Genomic DNA, 27,364 nt, shown 5'->3' with positions numbered 1-27,364 from the left:
CAAACAGTTTCTAAACTGGTTGAACCATTTTACACACTGTCTGTAGTATTATGAAAGTTCTCATAGCACCACAAACTCTCCATTATTTGATGTTGTTAGTCTTTTAAATTTGCCAGGCTGTTAGGTTAGCATTTGTATCATATCATTGTTTTAATTTGCTTTTTATTGGATGTTAATAAAGTTATACAGCTTTAAGTTTATTTACTAAAATAATAATTTACATTTCTGGTTTATTACAAAAAATAAACAGCTGGCTGGGCTCGGTGGCTCCAGTGTAATCCCAGCACTTTGGGAGGCTAAGGCAGGCAGATCACTTGAGGCCAAGAGTTTGAGACGAGCCTGGCTAACATGGTGAAACCCCGTCTCAACTAAAAATACAAAAATTAGCTGGGCATGGTTGCGCACACCTTATAGTCCCAGCTACTCAGGAGGCTGTGGCATGAGAATCGCTTGAATCCAGGAGGTGGAGGTTGCAGTGAGCTGAGATCATGCCACTGCACTCTCACCTGGGTGACAAAGCGAGACGCCATCTCAAAATAAATAAATAAATAAAATACATAATAAAAATAAACAGCTTTATCTGTTATTATTAACAAACAAACCAATTAAAAACCACCACCACAACAACCGAAAAGAAAGCTAACCCTAAATCTTTTGCCTGCCCTTCATTGGAGGTTGCCTTTTTGTGAATGATTTGTAGGAATGTTTACACATTCTGGATATGGGCCGGGCAAGGTGGCTCACGCCTGTAATCCCAGCACTTTGGGAGGGATTACCTGAGGTCAGGCGTTCAAGACCAGCCAGGCTAACATGGTGAAACCCCATCTCTACTAAAAATTACAAAAATTAGCTGGGTGTGGTGGTGGGCGCCTGTAATCTCAGTGACTCGGGAGGCTGAGGCGGGAGAATCGCTTGAACCCAGGAGGCAGAAGTTGCAGTGAGCCGAGATCATGCCACTACACTCCAGCCTGGGCAACAAAAGCCACACTCCATCTAAAAAAAAAAAAAAAAAAAAAACCATACATGTTCTGGATATGAACGTTTTGTTGTTACACTCACTTTATTTCATAAAATAACTCATATTTTCATTCTCATATTAAAAACTTTTGATGAACAATTTTTTTTTGTTTTAATGTAGCCCGATTTTTATAAATGTATTCCAACTGGTCAATCTTTTACTTTAATACATTTTATATTAGTTATTAAGATTTATCACTCTAAGTCACGAAGGTATTCTTCTAAAGTATCTCCTATTTGCTTTATTGTTTTTCTTTAAATATTTATATTTACAATCTAACTAAAATTTCTTTATTGTATATAGTGTGAGGTAGCAAATTCCATTATTTCCCAATATTTATATCCAATATATAAATTACAATATTTATGTTCAATTAACAATTTTATTTAAAGATTTTTTCCACTGCTCAGAAATGCCAACTGTAATATTAAAAAATGATTCATTAGTATGTAGGTTCTCTATTCTGCTTATTTTTCTACCCATGTGCCAATATCACACTGTCTTAACCGCTATGAATTAACAGTAAGTCTTAATACATGGTAGAGCTTGTTGTCCTTTTCCAAGATTTTCTAAACAAATTCTTGGCTCTGTTCATTTCCACATAAATTTAGAATCGGCTGGTGCATCACTGCTCCCACCCCAAAATCTGTTTGATATGCATTTCTAGATCAATTAGGGAAAATCTAACATCATTACAATATTGAATCATCCAACCCATAAACATGGCATATACCTCCACTAATTTAGATGATCTTTAAATTTCTTCATAACATCTCATAGCTTTCTAAGCAGAAGTCTTAACAAAAGTTTTACAAGATTTACTCTTTGGAATTTGATAATTTTTTATATTGTGGTAAATTGCATCACTAAATAATGTAATTTCCCATCTCTTTGTTTCTTATACTTACAAATAAGTTGATTTTTCTTTACGAAGTTTGTTGCCAGAAAACTCAACAAATTCATTTATTTAATCTAGTTTTTCTATAGCTTCTTTGAATTTTCTACATGCCTGCCCAAACAATATTTTTCATGAATAGTGGCATTTTTTCTATGCTAAATTTTTTCCACATCAATCATTTTTCTTGCAGAACTAAGCATGTATGAATCACAAGCATGAGGTGAATAAAATTGTTGATACTGAGTATTCTTATCTTGTACCCACTCTCAGAGGGAATAATTTTAGTATTTTTCTATAAATCATGATGTTAGCTTTCGGTTTTGTTTAGACACCCAGTAATCAGTAAAGCAAGATGCTTTCTATGCCCAGTTTTGTAATATGCTTTTTGAAATTTGGAGTTTTTAAAACATAAGTGGATACTGATATTTTTAATTAAACGTTTTAGTTTTAGATAATTATGATTTCACATGGAATTATAAGAAATAATACAGGTTGTTTCTTCTTGGAAGACAAAAAAGTATAATAAATAAAATAAATAAAAAACAGAAATAATACAGAAACATCTCATATACCTTTATGCAGTTTTCCTAACGGTAACCTCTTGAAAATTATAACAAAGTGTCACAAACAGGATATTGATATGGATAGTCAAAACACAGAACATTTCCCTGACCACAAGGATCCCTTATGTTGCCTTATGAAGCCATACTTTGCTCCCTCCACAATTCCTGGCACCAACAAATCTGTTCTTTATGTCTACAATTTTGTCACTTAAATAATATTATATAAATGGAATCATACAGTTTGTAACCAATAAAGATTGGCTTGTTTCAATTAGAAAAATTTGAAAGAGATGCACACACTTTATTGCCTGTATCAATGATACTCCACTGCTTTTTTATTATTGAACAGTATTGCATGATATGGTTGTATCACAGTTTGTGTAACCATTCATTGAAAAATATTTGCTATGTGTACAGTTTTTTGCTATTATGAATAAAGCTAAGATAAACAACTTGAAAACATTACTTTCTTTGTGTTCATGTGTGAACATGTCTTTATTTCTCTGAAATAAATGCTCAGGAGTGCGCTTGCTATTTTATATGATACATATAAGATGCAATTTTTGCTCTGTATGATACGTGCATGATTAGTTTTCTTTAAATTATTGTAAGAAACTGCCAAACTCTTCTGCAGAGTGGTTGTAACATTCTATGTATCCATCAGCAATGTGTCCATGATCCAATTTTTATACATTCTTACCAGCATTAGTTAATGTCACTACATTTTTTATTTTAGCCATTCTGTTAGGTATGTAGAGATATCTTATTGTGGTTTTAATTTGTACTTATTTAAGGCTAATAATGTTGAACATGTTTTCAGGTGCTTATTTGCCATCTATATATAATATATGGTGAAAATTGCCCTTCCTGTCTTTTGATCACTTTGTGATTGGATTGCCTATTTGTTGCTTTTACTGTTGAGTTTTGAGAGTTATTTATATATGTTAAATATGAGTTTTTTGTCAAATATGTGATTTGCAAATATTTTCTGCTGTTCTGGGTGGTCTTTTCCTCATGTTAATGGAGTCTTTCATAGAGTAAAAGATGTTGATTTTTAAAATTTTCATGAAGTTCTTTTTTTATGGTCTATACTTAATATATCATCCTAGAAATTTAATTCTAAGACTTTCTGATTTTGAAGATTTTCTCATTTTTTTCTGAAACTTGTAGCTTTAAATTATATATTCAATTCTGTGATCCATTTAGGTTAATTCTGTGAAAGACATGAGATTAGCTCTAGGATTTTTTGTTTTGCCAATGGGGTTTTAGCTGGTCCCACACCACTGGTTAAAAACGCTTATTTTTTCCTCCACTAAATTGCTTTTGTGCCTTGGTCAAAATTTAGTCAGTCACATTTTTGTGGGTTTTATTCTGGATTCTCTGTTCTGTTCTATCTATTGATGTGTATCCCTTGCCCACATCATATTGTTTTGATTACTGTAGCTGTATGATAACTGTTGAAATCAGGTAGACTGATTCTTTCCATTTTATTTTTCTTTTTCAAAATTCCTATTCCTTTCTATTCATTATATCATGGAATTAAAATTCTATTCCAAATCCTTTCCTTTTTCACAAAATATTTTAAATAATTATGCTATAGATACAAAAAATGTTCTGCAATTCTGATAAGAATTTTGTTAAATCATGACATAAATTTGAACAGAATGAACATCTTTATTATGCTGTCTTTCAATCTATAAAAATAATATTTATTTAAATATTTGATTTCTTTCATTAGTATTATATAATTTTTAGCATATAAATTATGTGTGTGTTTTGTTCAATATACACATAAGTATTTAATTTTTGAGCAAGTGTAAATTTGGATAATAATCTCAAAATACACTATCCTCAATGCCATAATCCTGAAAGTTGAAATCCTGAAAGATCAAAATTCCTAAATCTACATCCCAAAAGTCTAAAATCCCTAACATCTAAAATCCTGAAAATTACAATAACGAGATAACTGTATCATGTTAGCTGAAACTATTATCTTGTGATTGTCTTTATTTGGACATTAAGTATGGTTTTAGGAAATGTGTATGGGTGCCAAGATGATAAGGACTGGATTTGTGGACTTAATTTTAGGTGTTAACTTGACTGGATTAAGGAATATATAGAAGCCTGGTAAAGCATTATTTTGGGTGTGTATGTGGGGGTGTTTGCAGAGATCACCATGTGAGTCTGAGTGGACTAGCTGGGAAAGATTTGCCAACAACGTTGGCAGCACCATCCAGTTGGCTGGGGGCCTGCAGAGAACAAATGCAGGTGAATTGATCTTTCTCTGACAGCTGAGACAGACTTTTCCTCTGCTGTGCTGGACTTCAGAACTCCAGGCTCACCAGCCTTTGGACTCCAGGTCTTACACCAGCAGCTCCCCAAGTTCTGAGGCTTTGGCTTCCAACTAGGAGTTACAACATTGGCTTTCTTGGTACTCAATGTAAAAAGGTTAAACCTTCCACCATCAATGAAGAGAAGTCCTTTTTGTACATCTGCATTTGTGAAATTTAAAATTTCTTGAGATCTCAGCTCTTCAGACATACATGGTGGTGACCCATCATGGATTCTAGTCAATCCAGCCAGGACTTAGGTTGTTCATGACAGTGTTTCTGTGGACTGCAATTATAAAGCTACATGCACACAATGAACAATCTTTGTGATATGTGTTTATACATTTCACTTTTTGACCTATTTCTTTATGAATATAGTTTATCTTCTCATAGCTGTTATATTCCTGAGACTGTCATTAATGTACCTGAGTGTTTATGTTTGTAAAAATATGTATGTTATTATTGCTAATTTTATTGTTTAAAGTAGCCTATGAAGTATTCTGTCATATTTATATATTTTTTCTCAAAGGAATTCCCTTAAAAATATGAATAAATATATTTTTAATATTTTTAAATTTTTTTCCAGAATTCTATTTCTGGAATTTTGATCTTCCAGGATTTCAACATTTGAGATTATGGCATTTTGAATTGTGACTTTTGGGATTATGATTGGCTCCTGGTTTTAAATTTTACATAGCAGGAACAATAGGAAAAATTTCATCGATTTTATCTTCCCAGAAATAGCAGTCTTAGTATATAAATCAGACCTTTGTCACTAGTTATTCTCATAGTTTCTCGGGCATCAGAGGTACATTGGAATCCTCTCCGAGGGTCCATCAGATGAGGATGAAAAGTCATTAGGACTCTGAGACTTGTACGATTGCCTTGATTGTAAAAGTTCTTTTTATTTCTGTGAAGAAATAATATGTATTTAAGCTCATTCTATCATATAAAACCTCTGGAAGACAGGTATTGCAGAGATCATGGTCTTAGGATCATAAAGCCACTTTTCAAGTGTATTTTTGAGGGGTGAAAAGGTAGACCAAGAGATGCCACCTGGCATCTTCTTCTCTTCCCCTTCATCCCCAAACAATAATTAAGTGAGGCAGAAACAAAGAACTGGAGACATTCAGCATCAGTGACTGTGACCTAGTCCTGTTGCTCATATTTATTTGGCAGAAAAGAGCCCGGGAATTAGGTTTCCAATGGATCCTTCTATTCTCTCAGGTTGAAAGGAAAAGATTAAATGTTTCTAACATATGAGAGACACACTGAAGCATTTTCTGTAGATAATGACCTTGGGGAAGAGCAGTGATTTGGCTGTTCCTTCTGCATACTCTTGCCAGGGCTACATGTCCCCTCATCAGAAGATCAGTATATTCCTTATCAAATACATCTCCATCTGCTTGTCCTTGATCTGATAAGTCATTGTTAAAAATGGCATTTTCCAGTAGTGGTCCTCTCTACCTGCAAATCTCCAGGCAGGGTTCTGTGTTTCCACAGGACACACCCCAGCTTGCCCCTCCTCATTGGGTTTTCTGTTCTTGGCAAGGCCTCCTGCAGAGCAGTCCAGGGGCACAGACATTCTGACAAGCATGCTAGTCACTGGAGAATCTGCCTGCAAACACCACAGAAAGTGTGTTATTGGCCACTTTGGGCAGACTTTCCAGAGCAGTGACACTGGGAATCTCCGGGGGGTATCAGAGAGATGCTGATTGGTATCAACCACCCTATTAACTACCTAGTGGTAGTGGGCTAGTTGACACCAATCAGCATCCCTCTGATACTAGGGAGATTCCATCTATATAAATAGATGCTAGTGGGGTAGTTGATTTCTGGGGGAAAGATTTCAATTGCTGTGTACGTCAGATATCATCTGGAAGCTCCTATTCCTCAGAGACCTAAGTAAACTGTACTGAATTCTCAATATTACAGCATGAGAAAAAATCCATGCTCTGCCTTATAATTCCTGTGAATTTGTAGGTCTTGTGTCCTTGTGGCACCCTGTCTTCAGCTTTTACTTCTATGATAGGAAAGGTTGTTCTTCTTTACCCTGAGTCATCCCACAAACTCAGTTCAGCCAGTTTTACAAGCCTTTTTCACAGCCAACAAAGAGGTAGACTTTTATGACATTTCACTGAAAGTTTAGGCCCAAAGGAAGGGTTACATCAGATCTCATGCAACTTCTTTTCTCTTTTCCTGGCAGAGCCCTCTTCGTCTTCCTACTTCCTAACTCTGTTTTCAATCCATCACTTGAAGAACTGACCTTAGCTCAACATCAGTTCCTCTGAGTGTTCTCTGACATCTCCCTAAATAAGCACCCTTCAAAGTACCTCTAATGTAGCACTCATTAAAATACAGTGCAATTGCTTTTTTTATGTATTCCCACAAGATTATAAATTCAATGTGGGTGGAAACCACCTGGCTTTTTCAATTGTGTAGACTGTGTTGCCATCTAAGTGTGCAGCATCTATTACATACTCAAATATATATTGAATCCTTTATTGATCAATATATTGATACATACATTAGATTTGTATCAATGCTGGTTCATCCAGGATTTAACATTTTGGTCAAGAAAAAGTGTCCAGCACAGTACGTTGCAAGATACTTCTGCTCTGTACACACAGAAACACATATGTACCTACAATTGAGATGATTTATTCAAGTAATCCTTTGAGAAAGATCTTATAAATAGATTCTATGAGACTTTGTACTACTTATTGCCTTTAAAAAATTTGGGTCAGTGATTAATATCTTGGAGGTGTATAATAGCTTGGAGTTATAGAAAAATAGCTTCATTGTAATACCAATTATATATTTCAGATTATGAGGTAAACCATGTAAGAAGTATTCAATCATCTTAAGATATTTGAAAATCATTTAATGAAAATTTACCATTAAATTTCTGATATTTTTTTCTTAGTTATATATTTTGGTGGTCTTATATTATCCTAACTTTATATTTGCAACTAAAATATTTTAAAATTATTTAAATGAATATGTTTATTCTGAAAAAAAAAATTAGCTGCTTTGGGAAAATTATCCAGAACACCTTACACTTTTTAATTAATCAAAAACTTTATATTTCTAGTTATTATTGCAAACATATCTTGCCAAAATGTTTATGATTTACTTGGGAAAAACATTTCCACATGGGTAAATATAAATAGCAGAAATAATTTAGTTTTAATTTAGTTTCATGGCTAATTTGAAGCAGTAGTAAATAAAACTCATAACATAATATTCCTTGAGTTTGAATTTTGCTTTCTTTTTTCAAAAGCACTGTTTTATGTGCTACCTTTGTTGATCCTTACAGAACAGCCATGCGTTGACTAGTGTTACTATTATCGCCATCTTACAAATAAGGTTTCATGGCCAACCAATAACAGATATTTAGTGATAGATTTGAGGCCTTAATATAGGCCTTTAGTGATTTCTTCTTACGCAATTCTGCTGAAGAGGGACAGTGGAGAAGATATAACCTGAGAAGAAATGATCTCAAATTAAACATTAGTACTTTGAGATAAATTTTATGGTAGTAGATGCCTCCAAGAATTCAGTCCCAGTGTGCTTTTCTGCACAAATGATATAGCAGGCAGCTGCTACCATTTCTGCCTGATAAAGCTTTGTATACATTTGGCCTCATGCTTGGGAAGATAAATGAGTTCACTTCGGGATTGGGTCTATAGGCAGATGATTGAAATTCAGGGAAGTGTTTATATGCATTCAAGAGAGTATTTCTGACAGTGTATTTCTGCATGGGTGGTCTCAAAGAGAGTGAATGAATGGAAACAGAAAGATTGTTTATGGGGAGGAAATGAAAAGGATTAGTTTCTATGGAGGCCAGGCAGGTGACCTAGATTCCCCACAATGAAATGTGTACTCTGATAGACACTTTTTAAAAGAGAGAAAAAAAAACCGTGGATAAAAGATCTGGCTTTAGTTTCTAGCCAATTCTCATCAAGTCCCTTTGAAGAGGTTTTCTGATCCCAAGAGAAGCTTTTATTTGATATATGTTTCATGTGCTGGGCTTATCTAGAGCTCAGATAATCACACAGAGGAGTTCTCGCCTAGATTACTCAGCGTGCCCCTGGCCTCAGCAGGCTCTTCTTTGGGGCTTTGAGTTTAAATAAACAAACACGAAATCTGAAAGATTCACCTATAATCCTTGGGTCACAGAGCCCTTTTCAGAGTAACTATTCTAATTTCCCTATGAAATTGAAAAACAACCCCATGCATCTTCAAATAAATTGCAAGTGATTCCACAAGATTTCTCTTTTGTGAGAGGAAGATCAGTGAATGTACAAAGAGCAGTGGAATAGAAAATAGAAAAATTGTGTGGTTGGCCATATGCTGAATACATTTAGAATGGCTGAGAGTTGCTAAAATCATACTAGATGGAGCACCCTGCAAGTCATACTTTCCACAACTTCTGCCTTCTGGAGCACAGTCATAAGAAATGAATTTCCTTGAAGTGGCATTTATGCTCTTATACATTTTGTGATTTTAACATCCCATTGTGTACATGTGTTTATATGTATGTCTCCCACCATTATTTTACAAACCCCTTGAGAGTAAAGACCGTGATTGTATGTGCCCACGTGTGTTTTTGTGTGTCTTCATAGCTCCCGCAGCTAGCAATAATCTGATTTGTGAGAGTTACTCAGCATTATACATTGGAAAAATGCCTCCTATGGTTGATCATTACTACTTTCTACAATAACGGTTTCTGAAAATAATTCATTTGTTTACTTGTGGCTCACAATCAACAGTATGAATAATTATTGAGTTGTGCCAAAATCCGATGATGTTTTAAAAGCTTTTAGCAGTGATTCAGTTTGCTCTTTGCTTATAATATAAATGCTACATAAAACAAAATGTAGATTGCAGCCAGACTCTAGGAGTTTATGACTTCCAATTTCAAGAGGTCTAGCTGTGTTTTACAGATAATGTGTAAAACTGTATTTTACAGAAGTATAGATATTTAACAGGCTGAGATATGTAGAATAAGATTGGCAAGAATAAGATCATAAATGAATACAATGAAAGAAGAGCCTTAGAGCTTTATCCAGAGCTTCAGGCCCAGATAACTGTTTCTTGATTGTCTTCACTTGAATGAACCACAGACATGGCAAAGTCAACATTTCTAAAATTAAACCTGTGGTTATCCTTCTGCCTCCCCTCTTTCAGGAAATGTCATACCCATCTGCCCAGCTTCAAATGCAAGAAATCTGAGAGTTTCTCTTCTACCTTCCTCCTTCCTGTTTTCTCATATGATTAGTCACTAAGTGCTATAGTTTCTACCTTCTAAACATCTTGCAAATCTGTCAACTTTCCTCCAACCCTAATGCCATTATCTTACACATTATTTCTCACCTGAATTACTACATATTTACTTAATCTTCTTTCTGTGCCTCTAGTCTTCCGTCTTGCAATTCACTCACCACATTTCAGCCAGAGTGAGCATTCTAAAATGCACATTTGAAGATGGCATTATAATGAACTCCATGTTTCTTAATAATAATGAACATATTCACCTTTTATTAGTTTTTTTACATGCAAGACACTCTTGTATTTATTACATACAAAATATAAGGTGACTTCCTCATCTTGTATCATTTAATCCTTGCAACAACTCCATCACCCAAACACAAATAATTGTTACCTTTACAAATGAGACATCTACCTTTTAGAGAGGTCAAGTGATTTTCCTAAAATCAGACTGCTAGTAATGCTGGAACCAGGGTTTACACCCAGGCAGTCTAACTTCAGATACCTCATTCAAATACATGACTCTTTTAAATATATTCATAAGTTAATCTTATTTATCGCTTACATTTCATCAACATTTCTCCTCTAAACTCTAGGATTTAGGAACACTGAAATTGTCTAAGTTTTCATTGTTGTTGTTCCTTACTCTTTTCAACATATGGGATTCTGGTTTTCTTTTTTTCTTTTTTTCCTTTTCTCTCTTGCTTCACTTTCTCTTAACTCCTCCTACTCAATTTAGGTGCTACGTCTCCCAGGAAGCATTTCTTTATCTTTCAAGTATAAGTAGGAAGTAATATTCAAATCATACAAAGTATCTTTTCCAATCAAAATGGAATAAAACTAGAAACCAACAATGGAAAGAAAACTGAAAGATTTACAACATGTGGAAATTAAACAACCAGTTCTCAAACTACTAATGAGTTCAAGAAGAAATCTCAAGGGAAATTAGAAAATAGACATGCATGAAAATGAAAACACAGCATTCTAAAACTGATGGGATATAGCAAAAGCAGTGCTAAAATGGAAATGTCTAGCTGTAGATGCTTACATTAAAATGGAAGAAAGATCTTGAATTGGGGTACATGATGTCAGCAAGATGGCAGAATAGGAGATCTCCCACTCATATTCCCCTGTAGCAACAATAATTTGACAGCCATTCACAAATGGCTTTGTGGGAACATGGTGGGAGCTTGGGAATCTAGGCAGGAAGTTGTGAAACTCTAGTGGAGTCCCAGACCAAGGATGAAGATTTTGAGAAGGCAGGCCAAAATCCAGGTGGCAGGCTAACTTACTGTTGTCCCAACTACAGACCCAAAGACAACCTGTGGACTCAGCTATATTAAAATTTGGCCTTAACCTTGCCATCATCACTATCTGCTCAGGGTGCTCTCTGTTTTGAGTAACAGGCCCACTGACCTTGGTCCTGGCTATGTACTATAAAGCAGCCCATGACCTGGATCCCGCACTCTCAGCCATGGTTTGTTCATCCATATGCAAAATTCCTCAACAACATACTAGCAAACTAAATTCAGCAGCACATCAAAAAGCTAATCCATCATGATCAAGTAGGCCTCATCCCTGGAATACAAGTTTGGCTCAACATATACAAATCAATAAGTGTGACTCATTGTATAAATAGAACTAAAAACAAAATCCACATGGTTATTTATCTCAATAGATGCAGAAAAGACTTTTGATAAAATTCTACATCACTTTACGTCACCATCACTAATCAGTAGAGAAATACAAATATAAAACACAATGAGATACCATCTCACACCAGTCAGAGTGGCCACTTAAAAGTCAAAAAAATAGCCAGATGCCAGTGAGGTTGCAGATAAAAGGGAATGCTTACACACTGCTGCTGGGAGTGAAAATCAGTTAAGCCATTGTGGAAAGTGGTGTGGTAATTTCTCAAATAACAAAAAACAGAATTACCATTTAACTCAGCATTAACTCTGTAGATTCCTTTGGCAGGTATGACATTTTAACAATCTGTCAGTCCATAAATATCAAATGCCTTTCAATATTTTGTGCCTTCTTTAATTTCTCTCAGCAACATTTTACCATTTTCATTGTAGAAGTCTTCACATCCTTTGTTAATTCTAAGTATTTCATTAATTTTGATGCCATTTTAAATGAAATTGATTTCTTAATTTTCTCTTCATATTATTATTAGTTGATAGAAATATATCTTATTTTTTCTTATTGACTTTATATTCTACAACTTTGCTGAATTCATTTAGGGTTTGCATGTACGTAATCTTTAGGGTTCTACATATAAGATCATGTTGTCTGTGAACAGAGATAATTTTACTCCTTTTCCAATTGGGATGATTTTATTTTTTCTTCTTGCCTAATTGTTCTGGCTATTACTTCTAGTGCTATGTTAAATAAAGGAGGTGAGAGCAGGGAATCTTGTCTTACTCCTGATCTTCTAATAAAAGCTTTCAGGACTTTACCATTAAGATGATAGGATGCAATTTTGCCCTGCATTGTTAGAAAAGAACGAATAACATTTGTTCCATGTTTTTCTCTAGGTAACATCACTAGGGCACCTCAGATCATAAAATTTTCCTGATGAAAGAGAAATCTACTTGGTTTCACCATAAGCAGAAACACTTTCTCCTACATTTTCCCTAGTTACATCATTTTTCAATCTATATACGTTATTTGAGGAATATTTCTGATTATCTTAGTAACTTACTTAGAAATTCTTCTATATGAAATCTAAAAATTAATAATGCTTTTCCTATCACATTTAAATGTAAATGTTGTCTTGTGTTTTTCAGAAGATGCTTATAAGACCCAGGTCAGGATTGACAATGAGCCAGCTTACTTGGACATCTTGGACACTGCTGGCCAGGTAGGTGATGTTCTTAAACCTCTCCAATCTCTTAGTTTATTTTATGCTTTAGCTTCAAATATATTTACCACAAAGGAGAAGATGACTTTATTCAACCAGAAGAAGAACAAATTTGTGATAACAATCAGGAATTAAATTTTAAAAGAATCAAAATTACCAACCAGAATATTTCCAAATTCCCTCAATTTTCCAAAAATAAAAGAGTCCATGTAGGTGTTATATTGCCAATTAAATTATAACATTTAAAAATACTTTATTATTTTTCCTCAGGTTTGCACAAAACTCTGACATAGATCCTAATGTGATAATAATTTCTATTAGAGAATTTTAGGTGGATATAAAGAAAGATCTGCTTAGCAAATGTGCTCCTGGAACTAAGGCTAAGGAGCCTGATGGAATAAGTGACACAACCAAGATTTAGTATGGTCTACTACATTAGTTTGCAAACCTGTAGGGAAGAAGAAAATGAAGGAGGAGGAGAGAAAGAGAAGTAATTTTTTTGTGATATAAAAATAGAACTAAAATACTATATCACCATTATAAGTAAGTTGTGAGGAAAGGTATAAGATTTAAAATATCTCCATGTCCTAGATATATTTTGAAGAAGGGTGGATATTTTATTTAACTTAATATTTTCAAAATGATTATGTTAAAAATATAAACTCATATATTAAGTGCTGGACATAAACCATATAATTTGATACAAGCACAGGAAAAAGAGAATAAATAAAAAGTTGTTAATACAATATAAGACAAAAAAGAAAGAATAAAAAGGTAACAAGGAAGTATAATATAATATATACATATCAAAATATCAGAAATCAAAATAAATAAATCTCTGTGTCCTAAAATAGGCAAATATTGTCAGTATCATATTGAACAAAAGAATAAAACTAACCTATATTTGGGTTAAAAGAGACAAATGGTACAGAAAAATGAAAAATCAAATAAGGAATTAAAAAGGTAGGCAAAAGTAGCCAAACTCAAAGCAAGTATACCTGTATTAATATAACGCAAATAGATGTTATACAAAAGTATCATTAAAGTAGAAGTGTCAGTTTGTAAAAAAAATCTTCACAGTATTCTAAAATTCTAATCTATAATATTTAAGGCAAATGAAGAGAACTGTAAATAATTTACAAATTCAAAATTTTATATAGTAGAAAGTTTTAATGCACCTCTGTTGGTGTTCGATTAAAAGGCTGTATAGTTGTAGAAGATTTGTAAACACATTTAACTTAAATAGAATACTTCAGTCAATACAAAAGTAGACATTGTTTCACATATACATCCTGTTTATAATTTTTTATTGATTTTGGATCAAAATGTAAATAATGTAGTCTGCAAAAGATTGATTATTTGATGTATATAGAATTTTTGGTTGTGGCTTAGAATGTGGCAAATTTTTACAAAATATTTAAGCAAGTCATTACCTCTTATGGGGGAAAGGGGAAAAGTTAAGAAAGGAGGGAAATACAAAGTAGATTTTAACTATACATGTAATGATTCATGTTATATTAGAGTTCTAATATAGGAAATTATTAAGTTGAAAACCTACATCATGTATATACAAATCTTCATTATATTATTTCCCTTTGTACTTAAAGATTTTCATTATTTTAAAACATTGTATTTTTTCATCACTATGTTACTGTTTTTAAAATAACTGCATAATTGGAATATTGATAGTGTACAAGCAACTAGAAATAGGTCATCTCTTTCTATATTTATGAGTTATTTGAAGACTATTTGAAATCTATATATTAACAGATGCATTTGCTTCCAGAAACATTTGAACAATAGACTTATGGGGGTTAGAACTGTTGAAGCCACTGGGAATATATACAATGGAAAAATTATTTCGATTATTTGAAAGGGCTATCTTATCTAAGAGGAAGTGTACTTGTTTTTCAGGGGAAACTACAGATCTAATTGGAAGAACATTGAGTAGGTTAAATTTTACTCATGATAATAGGTGGTTTGTAGCAACTAAAATGCTCAAATTAAAAAAAAATGGCTGCTCTGGGAAATAGCAAATTTTTGTTGTTGGAAACACTCAACTAGAATTATGCTTTGGTAGAAAGTGAAATTTTCATTTATTGAACATTCATTCAGTCTACAGTATTTATGTGGACTTTCCTGGTCCCAAGTGTGGTGCCAATATAATGATGAATAGCCAATATATTTCTCCTTTCTATTGATGTAGACTTGGCTATGTCACTGCTTAGTCCAATGGAATGCAGGCAGATGAAACAATCTGCTAGTCTTGGTCCAAGGTCTTTAGAAGCACTAAGTGTACTTGTGCTACTTCTCAAGAAAAGGGAATGCTGCAGATAGCCCTTGGTCCTCAGTGATTGAGAAAACCTGTGAAAAGACCTAAACCCAACCCAAAGAAAGAAAGAAAGCCCAATTTACCCACACATGGAACAGATCTGCTACAGATACCACACAGATTTGTGAACTAGAAAAATCATGAACACTAGTTGCTTTAAGACACTAAGTTTGAGGTGGTTTGTCTTGTAGCATTATTGTGGCAATAGCTGAGCAATACAGAATATTAATAGAACATCTTTTAGTTACATATGGCTGGAGATGGAGAATCTTACCTCACTGTGGGTGAAGTGGTAAGTGAGGAGAGATAAATCTGAAATTCTATGCTCTAGTAATACTGAGAAACTGGCAAACATACAATTAAAAAGATAAAGCTATTAAATGTTCATATCAATAAAAATTTTTTAAAGCTAGTTTCAACATAGTCAGGAGTACATCAGGCTAAACAGATGATGATATGTTGGCTTTCAAACCATTATTAAATCCTTCCATTCAGGAGGTGGTCTATACAGTTGATTTAACAGAACTTATGTTCCCTGTAGGGAACAGGAGAGAACACCATTGAAATACTTTTAATAATATCACCTTGTTTTCTTTTGGTACTATTAATTTTCAATGTATGTTGAAGTTTACTATCCTTACAACAAATCCAGGAAGTAGACAGAAAAGCAATTATTAATGTCATCACCTAGAATTTGAGTAAAAGGTTATACAAAGAAGTAAAGTGGGTGTTTTCTTGGTGGCAGTATTGGAGGCCAAGTCCCAATGTGTTTCATGATTGTGCTTGTAAGAAAGACCAAGTGATATATTTTCCTTGCCCATTGCAAGCTTCATGGCTGACACACTATAACAAAAGACAGAGACATTAACAATAGATAAGCATAATGCTTTATTTAACCAAAGCTTTACATGATGTGGGAGCTTTCCAAAATGAAGACTCAAAGACCCAGGAAAAAATGTGTATTTTTATGCTCAGGTTTGATTAAGAATGAACAGTAGTGCCAAGTATGATTGAATAAAAATGGATATAACCTAATATTAATAAGCCATTACCATTGCTAATGGTAATAAACCAAACCATTACCATACCATAAAGGATCAAAAATTCTTTTTGACATTCCTGTGCAATATTCCTTTGCTGTGGGTGTAGGACTGGATACCTGTCAATGAGGGTCTTCAAAAGAGCAGGGGTGGGAGAAGTTCAGATAGACCTTTCTGCTTTTGAGGTTTTCTGCATTTCCAGGTACCATATTTTGTTGCAGCATGTCCTACACTTCATCTTACTATACACATAATCTTGCAGTGCCACAATAATCCCATGGCATCACTAAATCTCAGATTATAAAGAACTTGTACCCTAAGCATCTTTCCAGCATTTAATTTTTTTAATACTTAACTCTTCTGCTACATGCTCATTAAGCCTATGATCGATGTCTTCCATTTGTTAAGAATTCTGTTTTAGGAAACAAACAAGCACAGCTTTGGAAAACTTTACTTATTAGAAAGAGTTTTTCTTACAATGAGCTGAGAATTTCTTTATAGTTTCCATCTATTGGTTCCAGATCTATGTCCTGAAAAAAAAATTACTCATTACATATGTGGAAAATGCAAGGCTCATAGAGGTAATGTGATTTATCTAAGGTAGTACAGCAAATTCTTAAGCTAGCTGTGTCTAAAATCCATTTACATTTCCGCTCAAGCTCTTTCTTATTTCACTTTTTTTATGGAATAACTTAGTGTTTACCAAGAACTGCAATAAGTCAAGAAAATATAGAGTGAAATAAAATTGAGGCTCTGTCTTCAAAATGCTTGAGGTTTGGGGAAGTGAAGATACACTAAATTAAAAATTGCAGCAAATTATAATAAATACTATGGTAGAAGTGCACAAATTTTGATACTGGGTTTTCTTTGATATCTAAATGATCTAAATAAAAAATTAAAGATAAAGTATTTTAAAAATAATTATAAGTTTAAGTGAAACTCTATCAAAATATATATGTTTATTTAAATTATAAATGTATTGAATAATCCTCATTCTTATTAGAAGCAAAAAAATTAATTCTGCAAATACCTTCGATTTTTTTTTTTTTTGAAATGCTAACATATCCAGTCAATTCCATGACCTAAGTCTTGCCCCATACCTGGCTTTGGCCTGGATGAAGTCATTCTGGAACAATGGGAAACAGTTGTAGTTTGGTATTAGGTTTAGTTCCTAACCAACTCTGCAGTCAAAGCAAGTCCTGTAGCCAATCTCGACCTAGTTTACTCATCTGTGAAGTGAATAAATTAGACTTGATCTCTCAAGTGTCTTCCAGATATAAAGCCCTGTGATTTCTGAATTACTACCAGCTTAATTTTTATATAATTCTTCTCTGAAAGCTTAAATTGCTTTTTAGCCACAAACAATTTGTTTTTTTCCTTTCTTCCCCAGTTTGTGGCTTATCTTTAAAGAGAATACTTAAGGGCATGACCCCTTCTTTAAGGAATCCTATTATTCTACAAATGGTTGTGGATATTTTAAGGTCCAGAAGAACAAAATGGGCTAGAATTGTTCCCAAACTGGAAATAAAGTTCCAAGTCAAGAGCTTCTATTAGAATGATGTTTAGGACATTTCCTCACTAATTATATTCTAGAATCAATACATGCGTCCAAACTCTCCTGTCCACTTTTACTACATTTTGATAGTTTTGATTATTTGATAGATGCTAACTAACTTACTAAGAGTCGATGCAAGCTTTGTAACATCAAAATCAAAAGGTATGGGAAGGTAGGCTTTAAGAAGATTCCCAATTTTCAAATTCATATATTATCCTTAGGATGTGACACTGAGGAAGTAGAGAGATCGTTACCCTCCTTTTACTACCTCCTCCAATGTACTTCTCCTCACTGCTGCCTACCCAACACTAGACGTGAATACAGGTATCCTGTTACTATAATCTTAAAATGTGTGTTCCTTTCACATCCTTTTTAAATCACTCCGTGCTGGTATTACCTAGTCCATCTAGAAGTAAGGCACATTTTTAAAAACTCTAGAAATAAGGCTTAACCTGAAGGACTTGCCATATAGTCAGAAATATATGAGGAAAGGTAAAAGAAAACTTGAAAAAGAACAGTAAAAAATACAGCCAGATATTTAAGTACAAACTGATTTTATAAGCATTGTCATTAGGAGAATCAACAAATACCAGTCCAGCTTTAACTATGAGAAGACAGAGTATGTTTACAACCATACTCACATTCCAAACTGATAGAACTAAGCATACCCTTTGATCTTGGGGAAAATGGGCCAAGTTCATTGTGATCTATTGTTTTGGTTCGGAGATGCTTGAAAACAATTCACTATTAACATTACTGCAAATAGGATTGACATGAATCCTGATTTTCCCAGGACATTCCTAGTTGGTATCTCCTGCTGTATAGCAATTAATGCTTGTTAATTCTTTTGGTAGCATTGAATTTCATTCAAAGGTGTTCCAGTTTGAATTAATTTTTATAGTCATCCAAACCACAAACTAGTAGCTTTCCTCCAGTACAGTAGCTCTGTACAGTACACAGCTATAAAACCAACTATGATTAAACATGCACAGTTGAAAAGCCAGTCACTATACTGAACAAGACCATAAAATAAAAACCAAATAAAAATGAATTTAGTAGCCCAAGCAAATGTCAAGAAAATCCATAAAATAAAATTCATACATTGTTTATAAACTCTCTCATGACAAGGGAGAATATCATGTTCTCGTTCTGAGTCTATTTGATATTAGTGTCAGATATAACATGCTGATTATCTAAATTTTAAGAACTAAAACTGGGTTTCTAGAAGCAAATATTTTAATAGTAAAATAAACTGACAACTTATAGAAAAAAGATGAAATTATTTTAAAATGTAAGATAAAACTTAAAAATTATTTTATAAATATGCAAGTCTGGGACCATTTGCTCTAAATGAAAGCAGCTAGGTATAATAATAAAATTAATAAATAACACTATTAAACTATCAATATATTAAGAATTATGATTTGGATTTTTTGCTAAAGAAGGCACAAAGTGCGAAATTTTAGAAAAACTTTTGGCCAGGTGCGGTGGCTCACGCCTGTAATCCCAGCACTCTGGGAGGCCGAGATGGGTGGATCATGAGGTCAGGAGATCGAGACCATCCTGGCTAACACGGTGAAACCCTGTCTCTACTAAAAATATTAAAAAAAACAAACAAACAAAAAAAAACAAATTAGCCGGTCGTGGTGGCAGGCGTCTGTAATCCCGGCTACTCGGGAGGCTGAGGGAGGAGAATGGTGTGGACCTGGGAGGCGGAGCTTTCAGTGAGTCGAGATGGCACCACTGCACTCCAGCCTGGGCGACAGAGAGAGACTCTGTCTCAAAACAACAACAACCACCTTTTACAAGATGACCATTTCTACAGTATGTTTTAAGGGTAAGTATCTGTACTGACTCATGAAAAAAAATTATCTAGACCATCAACTGTAAAAGATATACAAAAGATTTATAGAAGCCAATCACAATGTTCTTAGTATTTCCCTGTATTTAAGAGGCAACTATGTTTCCTCTTATAAGTGAAGATATATATATATAAAGAAATATATCATAAAGGATCTATTTCTTTATATCCTTTATGATATTTTGCACAAAAAGTTTTTTCTTCCCTAATTCTAAACATTAGGAGTATTTATTTTCAGCTTTTCCTTGATTTACATGGTGCATGTATTTATCAATTGGGAAAGGATTTAGATTATATAAATGAATGACAGTATTGCATTCTATTTAGTATTTATATGAATGATCACATTAGTGAGGACATTAGGTTTAGCCCATACTGCTTGCCATAACTACGGTACAGTTGTATCATGAAGCAGAGGCACAGTTAAGAATAAGACTTAATAAAAATGAAAGAAGCATATAGATTATATATATATATGTCTATATGTGTCTATCTGACATTCTCAACATGATTAATTGAACATACACAGATTTATAATGCCCCAATTGATCGTTCCATATTGATACAAAACAAACAAAATCACGGTAGTCCCTGACCTTGGAGAACTTACACTTTCATTTTTGTACATATTGAGAAAGAATTTAGACTCAAAACTGAAGAAAGAAGTGTCATATTTCATTACTACGTATTTTATCATATCACCTCTTTAGCTTTCTCTCATAGTGAATGTTTTTATAAAAATATGCTTTATGAACCTAATTGCTCATCAGTATGATATGTAGAATATTTAGATTTATATTTATCATTTATATTTTTAGCTGAAACTTCACAATTTCAATACTAAATTTGCCAAATTAAAAAATATATATATACTTGGCATAAAAGTACTACATAAAATGACTACCAAGATTCTCTAAAGTATACTTTTGATAGAAATAGCCAAAAAACAGAATGTCATTCAATGATCTCTCAACATTCATTTCTTAGCTTACTGGTCACCATTAATTCAAAGAGTTTCCTTCAGTATTTCATTTTTGTGTTGGACAATGAAAGAACTTTGCATCCTATAATTACTGCTGGGCCACTGTGCCAACAGAAATTTCACTCAGGATAGTTCTTGGGAGAAACTCTGAAGTCAATTTACAAAGGTTTCTACTTAATGTCCATGAAAATTTCTATAATTATGAATATAAAAAATTAGAAGGAGCTTCAGGAGGTCACATATTTCAGTCTCTTCAGTTTACTAATAAAGACACTTGGGTTCAGAAGAGGTTAAGTGGCTTATCCAAGGTCACATGGCTTCTAAATGACAAAGCTGGAGTGATCCTAGCATTATGCTCATGAATCATTTCTGAAACCCTACAGTGATATGGCTGTATTACCTCTTCTAAAAGCTGTTTCTGTGAAGGTGTGTAAGACTGGACTATCTGAGTGGTAGTGCTTGCTATTCATGTTTCACTTTTTGACAATATCAGTGATATAATTAAAGGACACTTAGTTGGAAACTTTGAGCAATGAACCAAATACTCAGGTTGGTAAAATCATGGAAGAATTCTGGGAAAAAAAAAAAAGCCATCAGTACACGTTTGTTTACCACCATATTTTTATATTTTTATATTTCTTTATATCCTTTATGATATTTTGCACAAAAAGTTTTTTCTTCCCTAATTCTAAACATTAGGAGTATTTATTTTCAGGTTTTCCTTGATTTACATGGTGCATATATTGATCAATTGGGAAAGGATTTAGATTATATAAATGAATGACAATATTGCATTCTGTTTTGTATCTATATGAATTATCACATTAGTGAGGACATTAGGTTTAGCCCATACTGCTTGCCATAACTACAGTACAGTTGTATCATGAAGCAGAGGCACAGTGAAGAATAAGACTTAATAAAAATGAATGAAGCATATAGATCATATGACCTCTTTTTTTCACATCTGACTCAAATGGGATGTGTAGCATTAGGTAAGACAAAATATTTCTTGTGTCTGTGATTCACTTTCTTCCCATTCTTAAAACAAAGAGTTAAACATTATTTAAAGGATTTTGTGCTCTAACATTCTATCATTCTCAAAACTGGTTTGTTCATTCATTTAACAGTGAACTATTCAGTATTGGACATGGATCATGTTCTCTGAACATTACTGATAGCTATGACAGATTCAAACAAATTTAAACATTTTTTCCTGCCTTCATGACATTTGCAACATAGCCAAGATGTACCAGTTGATTAAGAGAAAATGTCATTAATGTGTTGTTAAGGTACCTCTCAGTTAAGTTTTAAGAATGAGAATCAACTGTTTTTGCTGAAGCAAAATGGTAACCAGAGAAGGATAAATCAGGAGGGCTTCTCCCAAAAAGCTTAATATTGCTGAAGAAGTATATTTATACGCACAACCTCCAAACTACTAGTCTATTAAAAGAAAAACACATGAAAAGTGATGCCTACCATTACAAGTCTTCTAGGAATAGGACATTGTCAGTCACGAAAAATGATGAGACAAATCATTTTAGGAGGTTTATTTGCCAAAGTTAAGGATGCACACCCTGGAGACAGGTTTATGCCTTTCTCTGAAGATGATTTTGAGGCTCCAAATTTAAAGGAGAAAGGGCAGGATATTGAGAAGTACACAATTTTTATGTATGTGGGAGTAGGAAAACATAGTCGTTCATGCCTTTGTCTGGCTCAGTAGTGAATCTGCATTTTTACATAAGATAACATAGACAAAATTGGGCAGGGGAACAATCAAATAGGCATCGCGTCAGGTGGGGGTGGAGTAGTGACTGCACCTGTAAAGATAAGCTATCAATTTACATTGTCATGGTGTAATTTTAATAGAAACACTTTAGGGTAAAAATCTTGGAGCTCACTAGGAATTTCCTTGTGGGCAAAATACGGGGGAGGCATGTTGCTTTTCGTCTAGTAGCTATCTTATTTAGGAACCAAAAGTGGGAGGAAGATTTGCCTGACCCAGTTCCCAGTTTAACTTTTCCCTTTGGCTTAATGAGTTTGAGGCCTGAAGATGGATTGATTGATGGATTTTATTATTATTATGTTTATTTATTATTATTATTTTTTGAGATGGAGTCTCCACCTGTTGCCCAGGCTGGAGTGCAATGGCACGATCTCGGCTCCCAGGTTCAAGCAATTATCCTGCCTCATCCTCCCAAGTAGCTGAAATTACAGGTGCACATCACCATGCCCAGCTAATTTTTTGTATTTTTAGTAGAGATGGGGTTTCACCATGTTGGCCAGGCTGGTCTCGAACTCCTGACCTCTTGATCCACCCACCTCGGCCTCCCAAAGTGCTGGGATTACAGGTGTGAGTCATCATGCCCAGCCTTTTATTATTTTTTAATACAGATTCTCACTCTATTGCCCAGGCTGGAGTGCAGTGGCACAATATCAGCTCACTGCAACCTCCACCTCCTGGGTTCAAGTGATTCTCCTGTCCCAGCTTCCCTAGTAGCTGGGATTACAGGTGCCTGCCACCATGTTCAGCTAATTTTTGTATTTTTTTTAGTAGAGGTTGGGTTTCACCATGTTGACCAGGCTGATTTCAAACTCCTGACCTCAAGCGATCAGCCCTCCTTGGCCTCGCAAAGTGCAGGGATTACAGGTATGAGCCACCATGCCCAGCCAGGATTTATTTTCCTTTCACAACATTTTGATGACAAAGCCAAACAAGGGTATTATAAAAACGTTTCCTTCTTTTTTTCCCCATGAATATAGCAATATTATGATGTTAAAACTTTTTCAGTATTCTTTTAGAAAGATAGTCAAAGAGTAAGAGGGATTCCTTAAGCCTTGAATGAGTTTCAAGAACCCAGTTTTCCATTTATTTTCTTCTAAATATTGTCTTGACCCCTCATGGATTTCCAGATATGCTGGATGTTCCCATGTCACTGTCTGTGCCTGGGGTCTTGCTAGCTATATTGTAGGTGGTTCTTAATTAGGTAACTATTTTCAATCAATTGTAGAAGAAAATAATATATCCTGGATTTTTCTGGTTCAAGACTATTGATAAGCTTATTTTCTATTAAACATATTCTTATTCCTAAGAATCTTCAAAGGCCCTGGAAAATAAATATGTTGCATTTCATCTGAAAATCAGGAAAAGATGGTATTTGGGGAACCAAACCTCTCCATTAGAAATCAATTCTGCAATTAGGCAGCAGAGATGCTTAAATGCTTCTATTCAAGGAACGTGGATTATTCCTTGCAACATGGATAGGTAAATAGCATGCTGATTTTGACTTTAATGAGCAACTGGAGACACACTGTGACCAAAAGAGTTGGAAAACATATCGTCTCAGAGCCATTAAGTGCCCTCAAAAGTAGGTAAAAAATGTCTTCTGATCAATAGAATTTGACGAGGAGCCACTTTATATAGGATTGTCCTGGAGACCATTTGTTAAGTTTATTTGTATAGTAGCATCCTGTGAATTCTGAGTTCTATTTAATGCAAATGAAAATGATAATGACCATCTCATTCAGAGACTACTCACAGAAATAGGGGGTCTATGTTAGTATGACGGTTTGAAACTAAATGGAGTCCCTCCACTAAGCTAATAAGTATCTTTGATATCACTAAGAAATCAAAATACACGTTTTTCCTGCCAGGCTCCTAAGCCAAAAATTTTGCATCCTGCTTTCTACTTTGAAGCAAAGCTGTTTGACTCTCATAGCCTGTTCAGATAAACACACTTTCATTCCCTAAACACACGTCTGTGAGTGGTTCTGGCAGTTATGTAGGATCTTTCAGCTTATTATCTGAAAATGCTATTCTCTCATCTTGAATCAATTCAAGTTTCAAATGAAAGTTAAAATATAATCTTATCTAATGGGAATTAAAAATGCATTTTCATCAGCAATACTTTAATGGGCTTATAAACTCGTGCCCTCAAAGGATAAAAATAGTTTTAAAACCATTTTAAATGGATTTCCTCTTCCCGTTTTTTAAATTGTTTTCTCGCTGTCCTGCTATAATACAGAAAAGCTCCATTTATAGTAAAATGCAAAGTGCTATTACTTTTATTTGCAGATATGCAACTTTGATTTTAAAATAAAGTTGCTATCCCAGGAAATCCAAAGTTCTTTCTGGTAGAATGGTTGACTATTTTATATCAGGCAGATTTCATGTGTAAGTATGGTAGTAGTCTGCTTTTGTAGCTACCAGTGCTTTCACCCCTAAACATTTCTCTCCTTTATTCTCACCTCTGAAATTTACAGAAAAGATGTTGTGTTATGGAGCAATAAAAAATAGGCAAGACATGGGTGAGATAGGTGAGATGCAGCCAAACATCATCTGCTTATTAAAGTACAGAAAGTCAATAGAATCAATATATTTATAAAGACTCTACGAGTGTGCCATGGAAAATGCATACTCTCACTCTCCTCTGAGAGAATACCACTTTGGGAGGTTGTTCCACTAATTGATATTAGAATGACAGATGATTCCATGTTAGTAGTTGTGGTGGTTAAAGAAAAATTATTGCTGTTTTCATAGGGCTCTGCTGAGACCATAGAAACTGTAGCCTAAATAGCAACACACCCAGTGGCTCAAGGGATCTGATTATAAAATTTAACTATGAAGTCAACTCACTAATAGGGGTCACACATCTTCACAATGAATCAATGTGATTATTTTACACCTGCGCAGCTGTTCTCTTGACTTGGTCTTTAGGTGCCATGTATACTCCTACCTTGATTTTACACTCCTACCTTGATTTTACACTCTAGTTCAGAGAAATGTGTGGTTACAAGTGAAAGCCAGTTATCAGAGGATAGTACTAGAGTAAGCTTTGCCGAATAGCTCTAGCTGAGTCTTGATAAGAGTCCACAGTCTGAGTGTAATCATATTTGGAATTCAGTACTCCTGTGTTAAACCTGAGTTGATGTGTCCTGCAATAAGTTGTCCAGCTTTGCTGTCCAGTCTTTGTCAAAACTCTACTTCTGGAGTAACTGGTAACAACTTCAATGGTATTTCTAATCAGATATTTATTAATCTCAGAGATGAAAGGACAATGTATAATTTGTCACTTCAGAAAAAAAACTGAAGTTGTTGGATTGCTTTTACAGTAGAAGATTAGGATACATATGAGCTGGGTGTATAGTGACTATAACATTTATTATTTTCAACTTTTTATTCTTTTATGTACGAACCCTGTAAACCAGAATGACTTTTAAAATAATTCCCCTCTGTTTATCCCAGATATAATAGTTTTGAAATATGCCACCACATCCTTAATTTTACAAAGTAGACACTCCAAGACACAAAGGGGAACATTATAAACATAAATAATAAGCAAAAAATAAAAAAATTAGCCATTAAAATAAACCTTAGAAGAAAGGTGATTGATTAAAAGTATACAAACACATAATGTTTTGAGAGGCTTGTTTTGTAACAGGAAGACAATTTTTCCCCTATCTTGAGGAAGTGATGAGTATACCTTCTTCATAAAAAAGCAAACAAACAACGCTAGTCAATATATTTGCTGATAACAAACTGTATATAATCTTGCTGTGTTTATGCTAGCCTACATTATTGATGTAGGTCCTGTTAATAAAATGTAGTTCGGAAATATCTTTAGAGTTTATAAATATTGTTGGCTTCAACCTTCAGCTTGGACGCATGATCATTGAGGAGTACTGGTAAAAACACTGGCAGGGCTGGGTGCAGTGGCTCACGCTTGTTTGTAATCCCAGCACTTTGGGAGGCCGAGGTGGGTGGATCACCTGAGGTCAAGAGTTCAATACCAGCCTGGCCAACATGGTGAAACCCCGTCTCTACTAAAAATACAAAAATTAGCTGAATATGGTGGTGGACACCTGTAATCCCAGCTACTCAGGAGGCGGAGGCAGGAAAATTGCTTAAACCTAGAAAGCAGAGGTTGCCATAAGCCGAGATCGTGCCACTGCACTGCACTCCAGCCTTGGCAACAGAGTGAGACTCCATCTAAAAAAACAAAAACAAAAACAAAAACAAAAACAAACAGACAAACAAAAAAACATTGTCAGGACCTCAATCCTCAAAGAATTGCTTCCAAATCTTCTCAAGTTTACATACTCTGTAGAGGTTTTGACCGTGAAAATATGTTTATAATGTTAGGTAATGTAGACTTCTGTGACAATTCCTTAACTCTCTTCTAAGATGATGCTGAGAAAAGTAGCCCTTTATGAAGATCCTGTGTCCTTGGGAATCTACCACAGAAGAGTGAAGCTTGAACAGTGCTAAGACATTTCAATTAATCTATAGAGTTGAAATTTCTGACTATTTGTAATTGATTATATAATTTACTTTTTAAAAATATCCTCTTTTACCTCAGTATTTGTTTGGTAGCATACATAATCTCATTCATCTTTTCTTGGAATTTTACCCATACTACGTTTACTTCAGTTAAGACGTACCAACTCGTGGCTTCTCCACATGCCTGTTCATCTCCCTAGTCATCATCTCAGAAATATCTCAAGTTTAGGCATATAATAAATGGCTGCATTATTTTACATAAGCTATTATGTCCTCACCAGGCTGTTGATCCTCTATGGGACAGATAAGCCTCTAAGCAATGGTTCATAGTGCAATTAAATTATGAACTTTTATTAATGCTACAGTTT

The 27,364-nt window shown here is 34.3% G+C and overlaps 1 protein-coding gene across 2 annotated transcripts in view; it reads left to right on the top strand.

Annotated features, from left to right (window-relative positions):
- The window catches only part of RIT2 (Ras like without CAAX 2), a 254,480-nt gene that overhangs the window by 130,420 nt on the left and 96,696 nt on the right, over window positions 1-27,364 (top strand). For both annotated transcript variants that reach the window (XM_063717002.1, XM_063717003.1), the window contains exon 3: window positions 12,876-12,949. In XM_063717002.1, coding sequence (XP_063573072.1) covers window positions 12,876-12,949 — 74 coding nt within the window. The remainder of the gene's footprint in view (window positions 1-12,875; window positions 12,950-27,364) is intronic.

This window comes from Pongo abelii, chromosome 17 (genome assembly GCF_028885655.2).
Source record: "Pongo abelii isolate AG06213 chromosome 17, NHGRI_mPonAbe1-v2.0_pri, whole genome shotgun sequence".
Classification (NCBI taxonomy): Eukaryota; Metazoa; Chordata; class Mammalia; order Primates; family Hominidae; genus Pongo; species Pongo abelii.
Note: the sequence above shows the minus strand (reverse complement) of the source record. Positions and strands in the feature narration are given on the sequence as shown.